General features: G+C 43.9%; 1 protein-coding gene across 1 annotated transcript in view; it reads right to left on the minus strand.

The window, feature by feature from the left end:
* The window catches only part of FHL2 (four and a half LIM domains 2), a 38439-nt gene extending 24689 nt beyond the window's left edge, over positions 1-13750 (minus strand). The window contains exons 1-2 of the mRNA XM_037806777.1: positions 13489-13750; positions 4362-4541 (exon numbers count right to left, since the gene is read on the minus strand). Of these exons, the coding sequence (XP_037662705.1) occupies positions 4362-4517 (156 nt within the window). The 5' untranslated portion in view covers positions 4518-4541; positions 13489-13750. The remainder of the gene's footprint in view (positions 1-4361; positions 4542-13488) is intronic.
* Positions 13751-16592: the final 2842 nt, after the last annotated feature.

Here is a 16592-nt window from a genome sequence, read left to right on the forward strand (position 1 = left end):
CCGTGAGAGCCAGAATGGACACTGAGCTCTTCCCGGAGGAACGGATCCTAGTCCAGAGAGGCCAGCAGGAGAGAGGCAGGCATCCCGCTTAAGGGCAGAAAAATGGGCCCTTCCCACCTGACCGTATACTCCCTAAATCAGCCTTGTTCTAGATTTTTCATCATTGGTCAGGAACAATCTAAAAAGAAAAACAAGGCTATCAAAATTTAACCTGGATGGGTGAAAACCTTAGCCTCATATTTCAGAGTTCCCTTGTTGCTTTTCGCCAAAAAAGACCCCTAAACTTTTTGACCTCTCCGTTAAGAACTTTCTACTCATTCAGTGAGAAACGTTTACAGTTTATTGGATGAATTTGTGGCAATTTGATCATCAATATTTCCCATTTAATTAACTAGGAAGCTAGAAGTGTTATTGAAACAAATTGAGACTCATTTCTGCAAGACAGTCATTGCTATATAAAGGGGCCCAGGAGAAAGGCAGGGGCCTTTTATTGGAGGTTACTTATTTAGGGGAAGACACCTCCTATTCACAGGACTACCACCCAAAGTAATCCACAGGTGACCCAAGAGTCCCTGAGACCACGTCCCCACCAGAGGCTGCAAGTTAGCAGGCAGCAAAGTGTGTCAGTTAGAAGTACATGCTTTGGAAACACCACATCTGGGTTCACACTCTATCTCTACTACTTTCTAACCCTGTAAGCCCAGACAAGGACCTCAACCTCTCTAAGCCTCAAATAAAACAGCCTCCATAAAACAGAACAGTGAAAGTTCCTACCTATAGGGTGTCATGAAGAATTGAGAACATGCAATTAGGTAGCTACACACAAAAAATCACCCAACATGTGGCAATCTCTATGACTAGTAAGGGAAGCTATGTGTAGGTCTGCAAATGGGTTTTGCTCTGTGACTATTTCCTCCTCTTCGCACACCCTCTGGTGCCCATGGTGGGGGGAGACAGGGGGAGGTTGGCAGCCTGTTGGATTTGATGGCATTGCTCAGAGTCACAGAAAATTAGTTTGAGCAAGGCATGTGGCCCAAGGCTTGCTGAAGTCACTGCTCTGTGCACAGACTTAGCAGCATCTCCGGAGTTATTGGCCAGTCTGTCTTTTCTTGAGTTTCCTGAATTTTTGAAACTCAGAATTTAGGCAGACCCATCCAATAAACATCCGTAATTAGGCTAAAAAAAATACATTTTGCCAATATCAACAGGTGTCCAAGAAAAATTTCGGGAACAGTGTAACATCAGAGGATCATAAAATTTATGTATTACGTTTTCTCAACTGTTGCATGGGCCATAAAAATGAATGATTTTTGCCCTTTGCAATTACAGCATTTTCTCAAAGTAAGTTAATAGAAATAAAGAATATAATCGAGTGACTTTATAGAAACGATATTCAAACATACGCAAGCTAATGAAGAAAAGGGTCCAAAGTTTTGTCTGTCTCATTTTAAGGTCAGTCAATGTCAATGAATGTAACTAATGGCATTGAATTGTATACTTAAAAATGGCAAATTGTATGTTTATATATATACATAACCAAAATAAAAAAATTTTTAAAAGGTATTTACATAAAATTCCTCCCCCAATCACCCCCAAAAAGCCAGTCAGTACTCTCAAATTGGCCTAATTCTCATAGGCTTGTCAATATTTTAAAATTCTACCCTTATACCCAGATTATGAAATGTGCCCAGGTATCTTGTGCTGAGAATGTTGTAGAAAATAGCGTGTGTGTGTGTGTCCATTTATGATGTGCATGAGTATAGTGCCACTTCTCAGAGGTGCAGGAATGGTGATATAGAGGAAATAAACTGTTATAGAAAATGCAGAAAAGTATACCCTTATCCATATCCTTTAGGGAGAAAGTTAAGTGAGGTCCACAATGGCTGTGCTATTTTAAGAAAAGAGAATGGCAACCAGATTTGCTGGCTCAGTTGCTCTACCAAGCTCCCTGTCTGCCAGGACTTTTTGCTTCACTTCCTGAAATAACAGGAACATTTTTTTTTTTCTGTTACTGCTTTCTTCACCAAGTCAACTAAGTATTTATTTTTGAAAGGCAAGAAAACCATCCCAAGTATTCCAGGGCCCCAAATGGCAAAGTCTAACTTCAATTCAACATCCCTTTTTGTTCTAAAATGTAGGAAATCACAGAGCGTAACCCCATATATCGTAAACTGTTAATCTGGGTTGAAAAGTTCAGCATGATTAACTCCTGACTTTGCAGCAGCTTTGTTGATTTTGGCCCAGTTTGGGGGATTCTTGTTTATTTGCTCATAAACCATCTGCCAAAGGATGACTAGTTTAAAGGGTCTTTTCCACTAAATCATATTGGAGTAACGGCAAGTGATTTTTGCTTGTTTCTACTTCAGGCACCGGTGAAGAATGACCAGCCCCAAACATCCAAAATCTCCCCTTTAAACTAGAGCTGTCGTTTGTCAGGATCATAACTGAACTTCTCATCTGCGTAAGTATTTTTTCGCCAGGTGAAACTTCTATAAAATAATTACGTTTTTCTCTGCCCACGAGTTCTTCTCCAAACCAGACATTTTTATTGATGTTTCCATAATTTAAACTGACAGAGAGGAAGGATTCCAGGAGGTAGGTAGAGGAAATGGGTTGCAGAAAGAATGGGAAAGTATTCAGAAGACAAGTGGAAGTTTGGAGTTTATAATAATATCAGCTGCTATTTAGAGGGCTAAGGGCTTTGAAGCTAATATTGTAATAATCTTATGAAGTAGACACCCTTATTATCTCCATTTTATAGATGTGGAGATGGGCATAGAGAGGTTGAGTTACTGTTCTAAGCTCACAGAGATAGTAAGGCTTTGAACCAGGCAGTTTGGCGTCTGAGCTCGTATGTTTAGCCTATTGAATAAATGAAAAAGGGATGAAGAATATTCATTAGGTATGATGAGACATATATCAGGCAAAACTGGAGATAGGAAGATGTTCAACCATTAGACTAGCAAAAGCAAGAGGAGCTTATTTTGCTCACTGTAGCCAAATCTGTGAACCGTTTTAAAGCTCACACAATTCTGCAGCTGAGTTGAATTTCTTATCCACTTGGCATGCCACTTCTGTTCTGAAGCCGAGAGATACATGGCTGTAGCTTGGTTTCAAGTAGCCCATGATGCACATCCCTCATCTCTGCTCAGGGAAGAGGACTCTTTCTGCACAAGATGGAAACCATCCCTTGATTGTCACTAAACACCTGGCAATAGAAATTGATGGGGCAGCCTTTTGCGTATTGCCATTCCTACAAACTACGTGATAAAAGAAAGAAATATAAGCAACTGGCATTGATATGTTACAGTTACCCAACTGCAAACATAGCCTAACTTGGTCAACAATTGTGTACTGGTTTTCACAATCAGAAGAGAGTGATAGAAATCCCTAAAGAGTGCAATACAATGAAAGTAGACAGGGCGTACTCAAATGCCATGAATTGGCAATGCCCTTAGAGATCCCAAAGTGGCCCCATTTTGTAGCCAATTCTTTGACTCTCAGGATGATAGTTACTTGAAGTGCTTATCCAAAGTGTTTTAGTTGCTATCTGGCAGGTGAAGATATAGGAGATCTTAGAATATGAATGGACCTCTAGGGGTGTCCTTCAGTGGTTCAGGTTTGACAAAGAATGAGCTGAGAAGTAGGGGCCAGGGTTCCCAAAACCCCACACAGTTCAGTCAGCGCAACTGACCAGTGGCCTCTTTTGAACTGGGCTTTGCCATCCAAGAAAAACTGTTAATTCCTTATGCACGAGCCTTTCCCATTAAAAAGAAACAATAAAAATCCTGGTTTTCCTCCACTAAAAATAAAAGAGCCCACGATACAAGGAATTTAGTGTTTTTATGTGCCCATTTATCTAGGAATCTACTGCTGTTCACTTACACATTCATTCATCAAATATTTACTGAGCAGTGCCTGCTGAGCGTTAGTCACCGCTGGGCAAGCAGACACGGGTAAGAGAGAGGAGTCTTGTCCTTGAGAACCTCAGATGACCAACGGATGGGGTGGGATAGTTAGACAAGGACACTGATAACTACAATGGAGGTGAATTTAGGACACTCAACACCGACGTCCTAGAAAGACACTAATCAAACGCTATCGAATTAGGAGGTGAGAGATCAAATCAGCTTGAGGGGAAAGGCAGGGAAAAGGTCTTTTAAAGGGTTCGGGCCCATCTGAGGGTAGGGGGGCTTCAAAGACAGAATTTCCACAGGTGGTAAGAATGAGGATATCTGAAGAAACCATGCAAAGAAGCCGACAGTACTTGAGGACGTGGAGGGGTCCGGCAGAGTCACCCCAAGGAGCAGCCCCGTTCAGTTCCCCAGATGGGGTCCCCAAAGGAGACCCAAGGCAGGTACCTTACAGTCGCAGCCGATGGGCTTCGCACACTCCTCGCATGTGTTGGCATAGAGGGTCTCAAAGCACTCTACACAGTGGGGGCTCTCCTCCCTCAAAATGTACTTCTTGCCAAAGAGAGATTCGTTACAATGGTGGCAGTCGAAGCGCTCAGTCATCTTGACACCGGGCTTTTCAACAACCTATCAAGGAAAAGGAAAAATACATCTTCCGTGAGCACCTTTGGAATAACACGCATCCAAGACATTAGCTGTCCTGCTCTCTGTTAGTGTTATTGTCAGCCAAGAGGCAGCTATTTCCTCTGGGTGAACAATTTAAAGTCACTCTTTAAACAGTCATCCTTTTCAGCGATCGTTTTTTTTTTTTTTATGATTTGGGGGAAGTTTTTTGTTTAAATGCATTCCACTTCTTTTAAAGGCCCAACTAGTGTTAACCGTGTCAAATAAAGCTGTCTCGATTTTGGAGGCATAAGACTTCACATCCGAGTCCTTATCCTGTGGGGCTCTGTGTGTGCTTCAAAGGGTGACAGAACCTTAAATCTTCCCTCTCTCCCTGCCTCCAAAATAAAGAGGCAGGACTAGAAACAATACGTCCATTTCTATAAAAAGATTTTCCATGAGCTTCCCTTTGATTCATCACTTTGAACAGTAAGAAACTACAGCAGCAGAGGGAAGGGATACTGGAGCTGGTAAATCTAAGATTAGATGCCAAGGGCATTATCTGTGACCTTGAGATGGCATTGGGAAGCACGATCTGCCCTGCACAAGAAAAGGTGCCAAGTGTCCCTCAGGATGGGTCATTTCTCCCAGATTAAAAGATCATCCTTCAGCTTTCCAGGGATCAAAAGAGGAGGATAAAGGAGCAGCTCACTCTCCAAGATCAAGGATCAGCCCCCCGTGGGAAATGGAAGTGACTGCAGTCAATGGCACCTCCAGGCAATACCCGGTGGCTTTCGGAGAGGAACAAGGATGCGTTTCCATGCCAGGGCAGGAGGAGGATGCAGGGTACACGAGCAGAAAGGGACAGGGTGGGCGGTGGGGGGAAGGAAGGGGATGTTTCTCACCACTCCTCACCCTCGCATGCCCCTGCATATACAGAACTGTTAGGATTATATCAGAAAGAAAAAGGTCTACTACGGGAACACTGGTGGTGGGGACTGCTATGAGGGCATTAAAAACATATTTTCTTAAGTGGCAATATTTAATTTACTGACAGTGCAAAGTTGTATAATTTGTTAAATATATAGACTTGTTTGCTGTGTAACTCCGAGCAAAGTTTCACAAATACTAATTAAACGTTCTATGTTCAGTCATTTAAACCATTTGAGAATGAAATATCAGAATTATGCCATCTGGTGTACATAAAATATTGCTGCCTGGTTTATAATAGCATATTTAATAGTGTTTATTAATTTTATACTCTTGAGTATACAAGGTCTTGACAACTATAAGCAGAGAAAGGACCATCTTTCAAGGATTTATACTTGGCTATTTCTGTGTTTAGAGAACAGTTTTCTTCCAAGAATATGAAACTTGCAGCTGGACACATGTGGCAGAATCTATCCTTCTCAGTCACTCTTCCTGGAGTTAAAGAAAACATTGTCTGGACATTCTTGTGATAACATCACAAGATGAGCCTCTTGGGCATTTGAATTACTATTCTGAATTCCAACATAAATATCCTCTGTCCTGATGCCACCTCGGGTTGCAGCAGATAAACTGGTAGAAGATTTCATACTTCCCTATAATTCCTCAATTACTGCCCTTCAAAATGCCTATTATTTATTTTATCCCAACTGAGAGCTGTCCTTCCAACATATATGTTTTTCCAATAAAGGCTGCCACTTGGCTGGGGATGCCAGAGGTATACCACCTATTCTGTTGACACTATATAAGAGTAATGATTTGAGAATCTGAAAAGAGAACAATGAAAGGCAATAGACTACAAATCGTCACATTTTAAAAGTGAGAAATAGCCCCCAAGATTATCCATAAAACAGAGTATAGACTGCACCCCAAATAATCTCTATATAGCACCACTTCTACGTTCTCAACCCAGTTAGATCCTTAAGGGGGTGAACATTTTCCCCCACCAAAGTAATGCTCTGGATGCTCATATACCTGGCATGTGTTTTCTACATCCTCCAATTCCACAAGGCCAGGACAGAGAAAAAACCCGAGGGATAAACTCTGAGAACAAGTAGGGCTCCACGTGTGCTGCAAGTGTGGCTGAGGATTTATCCCATTATGGTTGACAGCAACTCCAAGCAGTCACAGTGTAGGAGGTCAAAGTGTGATGAGACATTTGGCCCCGTGGTACGACTCCCACTTCTATAAAATTGTTTCTGATGATGGTGAGTCTCTCTCCCATCTTGTTCCTTATCTTCTCTCACTACAGCTTTAACATGTAGCAGAGCATTTCTACTCCAACCAACTGGAAAGGGTGTAAAATGAGCACCTGTCACCAATAATGGGGAACATGGCAGGATACAGTTTCTTCTGTGGAGGCCCTCTTAAAGATTTCCAAAGAATTGTATTAAACACAATCCTTGACAGTTAAAATAAGTAGTCCCTAAGCTAACGAGAAAAACTAAGAGCTTCCCTTCTATCAATTGAATTTAAAACTAATTCTTCCCTTAATTAAATGCTACCAAACAGAATAGTCTTTTTTTTTTAACAAAGAAATAATTTGTGTATTTAAAATTACGCTATCAATCTGAAGCTGCTTTAGAATGGGAAAAATGTATCTACAGTCCTACATTATAACCCCAGTATCATTGCACGTTTTAATCCTATAAAATGGCTGCTCACTCCTTCAAGAAACATGGGTTGAGCTGGAACTGTGAGCCAGATGCTATGCAAAGTGCTGGAGCCATAAAGATGAACAAGATGCACCCCACCCCACCCCCAAAGAGCTTGTAGTCCAGTGGGGCTAAACATACACCAACGGAATTATAAAGACTGTGCCAGGGGAGGGAGGCAGAGATGCAGAGGGTGTCATGGGAACCCATGTACCCCATGAGCCACATTCCTTGGGGAGGGCAGGGCAGACTTCCCGGAAGGGCCGTTCCCTGTGCTGAGAAAGAGTTAGCAGGTGACAGCGCAGGCCAAGGGGGCAGAGTGCACAGAGGCACAGAAACGAGAAGCAGCGTGTGGCAAGGAGACGCCAGAAGACGAAAGCAACCGAAGAGCAGAGTTGGCAGGAATTGCTCAAGGAGAGCCTTGCATGTCCGTGTTCATGAACTTGGATTTATCCTGGAGGCAATGGGAAGCTAAAGCAGGTAAGCGTGTTCTCTCCTGCTGCCTGCACAGGGCTGGGGGGACACAGGAAGCTCCACGAAATATGCACGGCACAAGAACCGAGGGGCTACGACTCAAATTATTTTAAGACTGCACTTCTGAACTGTTTCTTCAAATAAAAATAGGACGTCATGGTTTGGTAAGGATTCTTTTTTAACCTAACTGTGTACAATCTGCTTCCTCTCTGGAACCTCCGAATCCTCAGGATACATATAATTCCTGCCCATTACCTGGTGCACAGGAATGCTGAGAGGATTAAGCAATGCCAGTGCAAGAGACACCTAAACATCAGGTGCGACCGCTGACTTGTTATTTCATTGACTCGAATCCAAATTACAGTGTCCTGGAGTTTGATCTCTCTCCAGGGTTAAATCATTCGCTGATGTCATTCCCCCTTCGGCTCTGAACAACCAGGGGACTTGAAAAAGCGGGTCTTTTCTTCTCTCAGCCTGGATCTTCCAGTACAAGCATGGCTCCAGGCCAAGCTAACTGCACGGGGTGAGGCAAGAACCAGCTGCAGCTCCCCGGATGAGGATGGGCTGGAGAGTTCTTGATCTCTGAGTCTTCCATCAGCCCAGCTTTTAGTCACATGTAAGAATAAAAGTTTAGAGAACAATGGAGCAATGGTGTGTAAGTCCACAGGCTTATGAACGTGATTTATTCTTATCTTTTCAGGTTTAAAACCTTAAAAACAAAGTTTGAGGGGGAAAGTGTTGGGGCAGGGAAGAGAGAAGAGAAACATGGGGAAAAAAAGGGAGAAGGAAAATGAAAACAGAGTAAAGGGAAAAGAAGAAGAGAGTGGTGGTGTCAGAGAGAACGGAAGGAGAGTAAACAAGTTATTAAAGAGGTAAGCCAGACCATTTGGACCCAGAAAGCACATGCAATTTTCTAGCAGCAAGATTTCTTGAGCTTCGAGGGAGGGGGCTGCTGTGGCAGACAGCTGCTGCCTGGCAATCTGGCTCCATCTTTGAGTTTCAGGAGCTTGGCCCATCTTTCCCAAATGAGAGACTCAATGGGACATGCAAGCCATATCAAGACCAGATTTACAGTTTCCTTTTCACTGCTCACTTTATTTGACTACTCACTTTGATCTGACCCCTTAAAGAATCATTTTATCATCCACCTCCAAACCCCAAAGTGTTCCTGTACATCAGCTCTTGCTTTATGAGACTACTCGATCATAGTCATTTCCTAAAGAAAATCTATGAATGTTTCCAGGCCCTTCTAGCAACAAATGCAGAAGCACCTTCAGCAGATCAGCCCCTCGATAAAGCCATGCCCATCATCAAACGCCACCAAGGGCCCTGCTGGGAAAACCCTGCAAGGCTTACCAACAAAATCAACCAAGGTTTTAAAAAAAATTAGGGAAACTGGTCTGTTGCATGGGGGGCCTTTTTTAGAATAGATTTAAATGCAATGCTTTCATGACACCATGTCACACTGAGGTTTGAGATTGTCTATGTCTCCCACCAAAATGTAAGCTCTGCAAAAGTGGGGGCCGTGTATCACTGCTGCTTTGTCAACAGGTAACAGTTCAGAGACTTCATAAATACTTGTCGAAAGATTGCACAAATGGATGGATGGATGAATACAAATATCTCAGAATACAAATATGTGGACAAAAAAAATTAATGAAAACGAGGAATGTTTTATGTGCATAGCAAACCCAAAATGTAATTTGGTTTGGCATCTGGTGTCGTTAAAATTGCTAATGTAACAGATCCTGAGTCTACTGCTTCCTCCTCCATGGCCGCCCTCTTTCCCCCTTCCAGTGAAGCTGCTGCTTCCCCAGTGGGTAGAACTTTTCTTATTGTATTTGGACTCTAAACCCATATAAATACACAGCTGCACAGTCCCGGATAGGGCTTGGCCAGGTCAGGGAGCAAAAAAGCCAGCCAGGAGTCGCTCCCAACCATCTTTGAGAAGAATGTGCAGTTTCTGACATATGCTCCAGGAAAAGGCCCCAGATGTTCTACAGACACTGAGCACATTTTTGGGTGGAAGATCCTGTATCTTCTACCCAAAGGCACAGAACTCTCATACTCAGGAATGTGGTCAGAGAATACTCTGCACCAGTTTGTTTTCCTGTGGATGGAAAGATTGACAAACATGGCTGACCCGCCACTCATGTCATTAGTCTAGCTGAAGTGTTTCTTTTAGAAACAGAAATTCCAGTAAAAGGAAGAGGGTTGTAGGTTCAAGGGATATTGCTTTTTTTTAAAAAGAAAATTCACGTATTTAGAACTAATTTGAATTTGATTTTTTAAATTGTTGGTATAAGATGTAAAACTGACTATACCCCCACTGTGTGATATATTTAATGATTAATTTAATGAGCATTTATTGAATATATCTATACGCAGACATGAGGGATGTATTGTATGCTACATAAACTGGGAAATTTCAAAAATATATTAAAAATCTCAGTTTCTGATTGTTTTAAGAGATGTTCTGCATGAGACAATGCTTGAATCAGCCAAACGCTGTCTTTCTAATTATCTCTGAATATTAAATAGGTAATAAAAAGGAATGGGAAAATAAATGCTAAATTTCTGACCTGAAGTCCATAAATAAAAAGTAACGATACTTGTTTTGATGTCCCTTGGACTTTTTAATTCCATTCCATAAGATTCATTGAGTAGCCACTACTTTCCACGTACTATATTAGGCACTGAGATACCGAGATAAAATACACAATTTCTGAAAGAACTGCAGTTTAGTTCTACCTCCAAAGAATTTACATCACCTTTAAGATACTATTTTGTACTTTAATCTCAAAACATGTCAGTTCAATCGATGCAAGACAACCTTAATAATGCAGGTTACAGTGGTGGGATGCTGTAGGTTCATAAATCATTCCAATGAGGGAACAGGGAAAGATTCCACTTGGTGGCTCTCCCACTGCCTCCCCAGGAACCTAAAACCACGGCAGCAAGTTCCTTATGCTTTCTCCTTCTGCACCAACAAAACTATAACCGCTCTCTCTCTTTCAACCATCTCCTCTGATCTTCAAAAGGCAGTTTCTGTTGTTCACTCTCTGTTTGCCTGGGCGTCATCTCCCATGGCCCCAGACCAGCCTCTTCCTTTGGGGACCCCAATTTCCATGAAAGACTGGCCTCTTCGTTCTCCTTCCAGCCCTGCTTCTTCATGGTGAATTTTTCTCGGTGTTTCTTTAGCACACTGAACCAGGATTCTGATTTCCTTCTACTTCGTTCATTGATGGGCTCATTCTTCTTTGCTCCAGAAACCATATCATCAAATACAAACATCTATTTTCTTTTGAACTGACAAACTAAGTATCTACAGATTTCAAGGGTACACCTTGAGATTCATTCTATTTGCCCATAGAAACAACCTTCTCTATCACCCCAAGCATCACTTTCCTCACTTGATATGCTATGCTTAGAGGAGACCTTGAAATCAGACTTACTCAGCATGGTATGAAGGCCAAGGGCAAGAGGATGACACAGGATGTCAGAGTTCAGCCCAGGTGTGAGGAGCCCTTCAAGAACAGCACAGGTGATGGTGAGACCTGATGCTGCTCCAGATGGCCCATTAGATCTATACATTGGGAACCGCAGTTTACAGCCAAAGTAAACCCAAGCCCACCAGAAGCCAAACAGCGATGGAATCCTAAAGAAGGGAGCATGAGAGCTGGTGAAGACAGTTTTTAAGCAAATGTTCCTGGGGAGCTAAAGCTGAAATCTATAATACAAGACTGACAGAGGAAATCCATCTGAGTCACCCCAAAGTCACAATGCCAGCTGGGTTTCCGGGATGACTCTGAACTCAGTCATTAGAGAAATGTATAAAGAAAGCACATGCATTTTGTTCAAGATAGTGATCTTGAGGAAGTGGTCTCTCTGCAAAATGCCACGGGAAATAGGGCAGTTGATAAATGTGGCTTTGATACAATTCTTATAATAAAACAACTCCGGAAATACCCAGTATCTAATGTTTTGTTTTTGTTCACCCAAGTACAAGGAAGTTTTTGGCATCTGAGTTAGAGAGAAGTTGACCGACTCCAACCCCCTCACTGACAAATGAGGCAGCTGAGCCACAGAGGCTGGTAACTGGCCATCAGGCCAGGGCAGAGGTGGAACCCAGAGTTCCTGATGCCTAATATTTTTCAGTATCCTACTGGGTGTCTTTGTCTGCAATTTTTCTTGATTTCTTTCATTCCTGGAGGGGATTTAACAAGCAATCTTAGGTCAAAGTATGAAGCGCAAAGCATCGTTGAAATATGAAGGTGTACCCCTAGTGGAATTTAGTGGTTCAGAACACAAGCTCTGGAGTTACACTGTCTGGGGTCAGGGCTCAGAGGCAACATTCACAAGCTGGGAAATCTTGAGCAAGTAACTTTAATTTCTGTGGGCTTCAGCTTCTTTATCTGTTAATATGAGGATAATATCAAATACATATTCAGTGCATTTGATGTGCAGCTTCATAACTACCCTGCAGTGAAAGTGCTGTTACTATCCCCATTTTCCAGATGAGGAAACTGAGTCACCAAGAGATTAGGTGATTTGACCAAATTACACAGAATGCAACTCAGGCAGCCTAGCTCCCAGACCATGTGTGGCCTCAGCCTCTCACACCTGCCTTATGGAGTGTCTGCAAGGATTACCTGAACTTGTGAACCCAAGTGTCTCCAACAGTGCCCCGTCCTTCCTAAATTCAACATCAGCCCTTAATATCATGCTGCCACAGAGGCGCATTTTGAAGTGCAATAGAATAACAAACACTGAGGAAACCATATTCTATACGTTAAAACCGGTAATCTTTCAAAATTCAGATTGAGTTAAATCTGGAAAACACGTGAAAAATGTTTATATAAATGCACAATGAAATTTTCTTCACTGAATTTGGTTTGGTGGAAGTTCAATTGTCAGACTAGGAATTCTTGCACTTCGCAGAGTTGCCCCCAGTGGTTTTTGATCTAAATCGCTTCCATGCGCCCCAAAGCCTTCTTTAACATTTTACTATAAAACACATAACCATAGTTAGCAACCAAAGACATGAGGCCTGTCTGGCATTGTGTTTGGCACACAGTTCTCCTGATTTTGGTCCCAGATTATGATTTATTCCTTCCCGAAAAGAAGGGCAAGGGAGTGTCCTTGCCATGGAAAGCAGCTGCATAGATTTCATCTAACCTGGATTAGACTAGTTAGAACTGAAAACCAAATGGAGATTTGAAAGTAAATAGTCCATGATTGACTCATCATTAAAAAGCAGAAACAATCTTAAACATTTTCTTCCAGCGTTTTCAGGTATGCTAAGATATCTATCACACGAGTGCAATGAAAAAAAAATTATTTTTTTTCCGTTTAAAATAAACCAAGTTTTTTTTTCTTTTTTTTTTTTAACTTGCTGTTTGGTTTCTAAATGGTCAAGGCGCGAGGCCACACTGCAAGCCCTACTCTCTATTGCAGGAAAATGCCTCTGACATCCGCGCGCAAATTGCCCGCGGGAAACATGCCAGGACAAACCCAGCTGGCGAGGGGCCGGGGAGCCCCCGGGAGGGCGAAGGGACGGCAGCCACCACCAGCTTGCTGCAGGGGCCCGGCGCTCGGACCCGCGGCCAGCCTCTGCCCAGGGCTCGTTTGGGGAGTGGCACGGCCCCTCCTGGCCACCCGGTACGTGACCCACTTTTCGGGGACCCAGACTGAGGTCCTCCTTCGGGTGCGTCCCTCCAGCCTCACAGCGGCCCCTGCTCCACCCTGGGGTACCCCTACCCCACCGGTTCCGCTCCCCTCTTCCCAAGCCTTTGTTATTAAAGCCCCTTTGTGCTCCCTCTCGGGCTGGCCAGGGGCGAGGCGCGGGTACTCACCGCGCCGCGGAGGGCCGGGGTCTCCCCTGGCTGGGGCTGGCCGGGCCGTTCCGGGGCGGCGAGGGCGGCGCGGTGGCGGCGCGACACCCGGGGGCTGCCGTCTGCGGCGGCGGCTCCTGGGACTCGGCTCCGCAGTCGGGCAGGAGTGTAGACCAGCGCCGCTTCCCAGCCCTAGAGAAACCCCCACCGTATCATTTTACCATATAAGGAGACAGACGCCTCGGAGACGCGCGCCGCTCGGGGCTCGCCGCAGCTGGCACCCAGCGCCGTGCGCGGGGCGAGCGTGGGCGCCGGGCGCCCCCCTTCCACCAGCCCCAGAGCCGTCGGGGAGGGAGCGGGGCCGCGCACCGCCTCGCGCCCGCCTGCTCAGCGCGCCGCCTCGGCGATCAGGACCCTTTGTTAGCTTTGCGTCTTTTCCTCCTCGGCCTCCGGAGTCTCCGCGCGCCTGGGCGCTTCTGGGGAGTCTTGCCCCTGGTGTCAGTTTACAAGGGGGCCAGTTTTAGGCGAGTTCTGCGGAGCCGCGCGCCGCTCGCCAGCCCTGCAGGGGACCCCGGCCAGGTCGGAGCTGCAGGAATCTGCCCATCCCGGGACTCCCAGCTCCGGTTCCCTGGGAAGCCCGAGAAGGTGCAAAGCGGGTGGGGGTGGGGGCGGAGGCGAGAGACGGAGCGAGGCCACCCTTCTGCGTCTGGCGAAGGAGGAAGCATGTGTGTATCCGGGATGTAGTTGCACGGTGGGCTTTTTCTGCCTTACCTTCCAGCCCCCTCTCTGTCACTAAATGAAACCAACGGGTGACCAAAAAGAAGTACGAATGTCGAGCTCTTTGTTTCATTAGGTTGAGGACCAGGTGGAGCGCCCGTCTCCACCGCTCCAGGGGAGGGGAGGCTGGGGGAAGTCTGTATTCCCTCCAGGGCGGAGAACAAATGGAAGGCAGTGGGCGGCGGGCAAAGACCGGGGCAAGGGCGGGAAGCTGTGCGCTTGGTGGGGAGGGACATATTGCACCGAGAGAGGAGAGTCTGCGCCCCATGCCTGGGAAACGGGGCATCGTGATAGAAATGTTTGGTCTGGAGTAGGTGGCCCGCGTCTCAACCTTGGGCGTGCACGCGTGAGTGGAAGACAAGCTCGGGGCCAAAAGCCGGTGGCTCTGCCGCTGCAAACGGGGAATTTTATGGGCCTGCATGTTATCTTCACCGTCCAGTGGACCTCAGGGCAGTGCGCTCTCCAGAGGAGGAAGGAAAAACTTTGCTTTTGCTGGGTTGGCACTGCTTGGTGATAGTTTCCAGAGGATCAAAGGAGGCTATTTCCTACAGCTCTCCGTGACCTCTCATTTGGTCTTCACCACTTTAAGGGAGGGATGATTCCCTCAGTTTTATGGTGAAGAAATTACAACTCAGAGAGATTCGCTCAAGACTACTTGAATAATAACCGTGAAAGCTGAGATTTGAACTGGGGTCTGCCAGATGACAAAGCCCTGCAAGCATTTTACATGATCAGAAATGCCCCCCTCAACCCATCAATTCGTAGCTCCCAGAGGGGCTACAGCTTGCCCACAGACTTGCAGCCGAGTTGGAAGTGAGCGTCAGGAGCTCAGTCTTCTACGCCGTGGTTTCCTCCCTAGAAACACACAACTTCTCACCAAGAGCCAGAGAATCTGGCTCTACCTTAATTCCCACCGATGATCAAGGCAGGCCAGTATCTTAAAATTCAGAGTAAAGCCCTGTGCATGCCCTCTGACAGTTATCTAGCTTTGTTGCCCCTGTAGTTGTAAAGTAAAGATGATGCCCTAGTTCTCAAATGATTAGACTAAAGCTTCATTTTGTAAAAAGAAGTTTGAAAAATAAGGAAATCCATTAATTTCTGATTTATCTTCTTTCTTTTGGCTGACTTTATTCTTTTAGCTTTCTGGGTCAAGTGTTTAATACATTTATTTTAATTTTTCTTTTTCATTGATATAGTTATTTTGTTCTATATATTTTCTTCTAATTACAGCTTTAGCAGCATTACAGAGATTCTGACATGTGTTGTGTTTTTTTATTGTTATTTTAAGAAAATCTATGATTTAATTTTGCATTTCCCCTTTGATCCAAGAGGAAAGATGTATTAGAAGATTAAAAGAAGAACATATTAAATGATATGGGGATGCAATCAGCAAAATCCAACTCTGGAAGTAAACTTATTCAGTTCCTACAACAATCCCCCCACCTCCCACCATACACATATGGAGGGGTGGAGAAAAAAATAAAGGAAGAGAGAGAGACATGGAGAGGGAAACAATAGATTAAAAAGGGCTTACCAACCAACTGCACTGTATGGTCCTTATTTGGATTCTGAATCAAAGAACAATTAAAAAATTAATTTCTTGAGAAATATGAAAAAATGTGACAGTATTTTTGATGATATAAATAATTATTTTATGTATGAGAATATCACATATTTTATGTATGTATATATATATGTATATATATATATCCCTTACTTTTTCAGTAATAGTACCAAATATTTACCAATGAAATAACAGGATGGCAAGATTTGTTTCAAAATAATTTGTGGTGGGACTGAGTTTTGAAATAATATCAGCCATGGTTTATTGGTAACCATTGAAGCTGGGTGATGGATATGTGGGGGTTCATTATACTAGTCCCTCTTCTCCTTTAATGTTTGGAGGATTCCATAATTTAAAAAAGGATTTAATTCCAAATGCACATACTGTTTGCCCTTAACCCAGCATTTCCCCTTATAGGAAATTGTCTTACAGATATACTTGCTCATGTATAAAATGATATACATACAAGAGTAGTCATTGTAAAATTGTTTGTAACAGCAAAATATTGGACTGTGTTATAAGTTCAAGAACAGGGGTCTAGCTGGATATGTTATAGTAATTTTAGAAGTGTTTATGTATGCAGCTGTGAAAAAATAATGAGGCAAATGTATTTATTTACTTGGAATGATTTCCAAGATATATCAACTGAGAGAAAGAAAAGTAGAGAACGCTAAGTACATAGCAACCAACCATTGTGTTACTGAACAAAGGAAGGGAAGAAGACAAGTATATGTATAAATGGTTGCCTCTGGGGAATTGGGTGGCTGGTGGCTCAGAGAGCGAA

Source organism: Choloepus didactylus, chromosome 17 (genome assembly GCF_015220235.1).
Source record: "Choloepus didactylus isolate mChoDid1 chromosome 17, mChoDid1.pri, whole genome shotgun sequence".
NCBI lineage: Eukaryota > Metazoa > Chordata > Mammalia > Pilosa > Megalonychidae > Choloepus > Choloepus didactylus.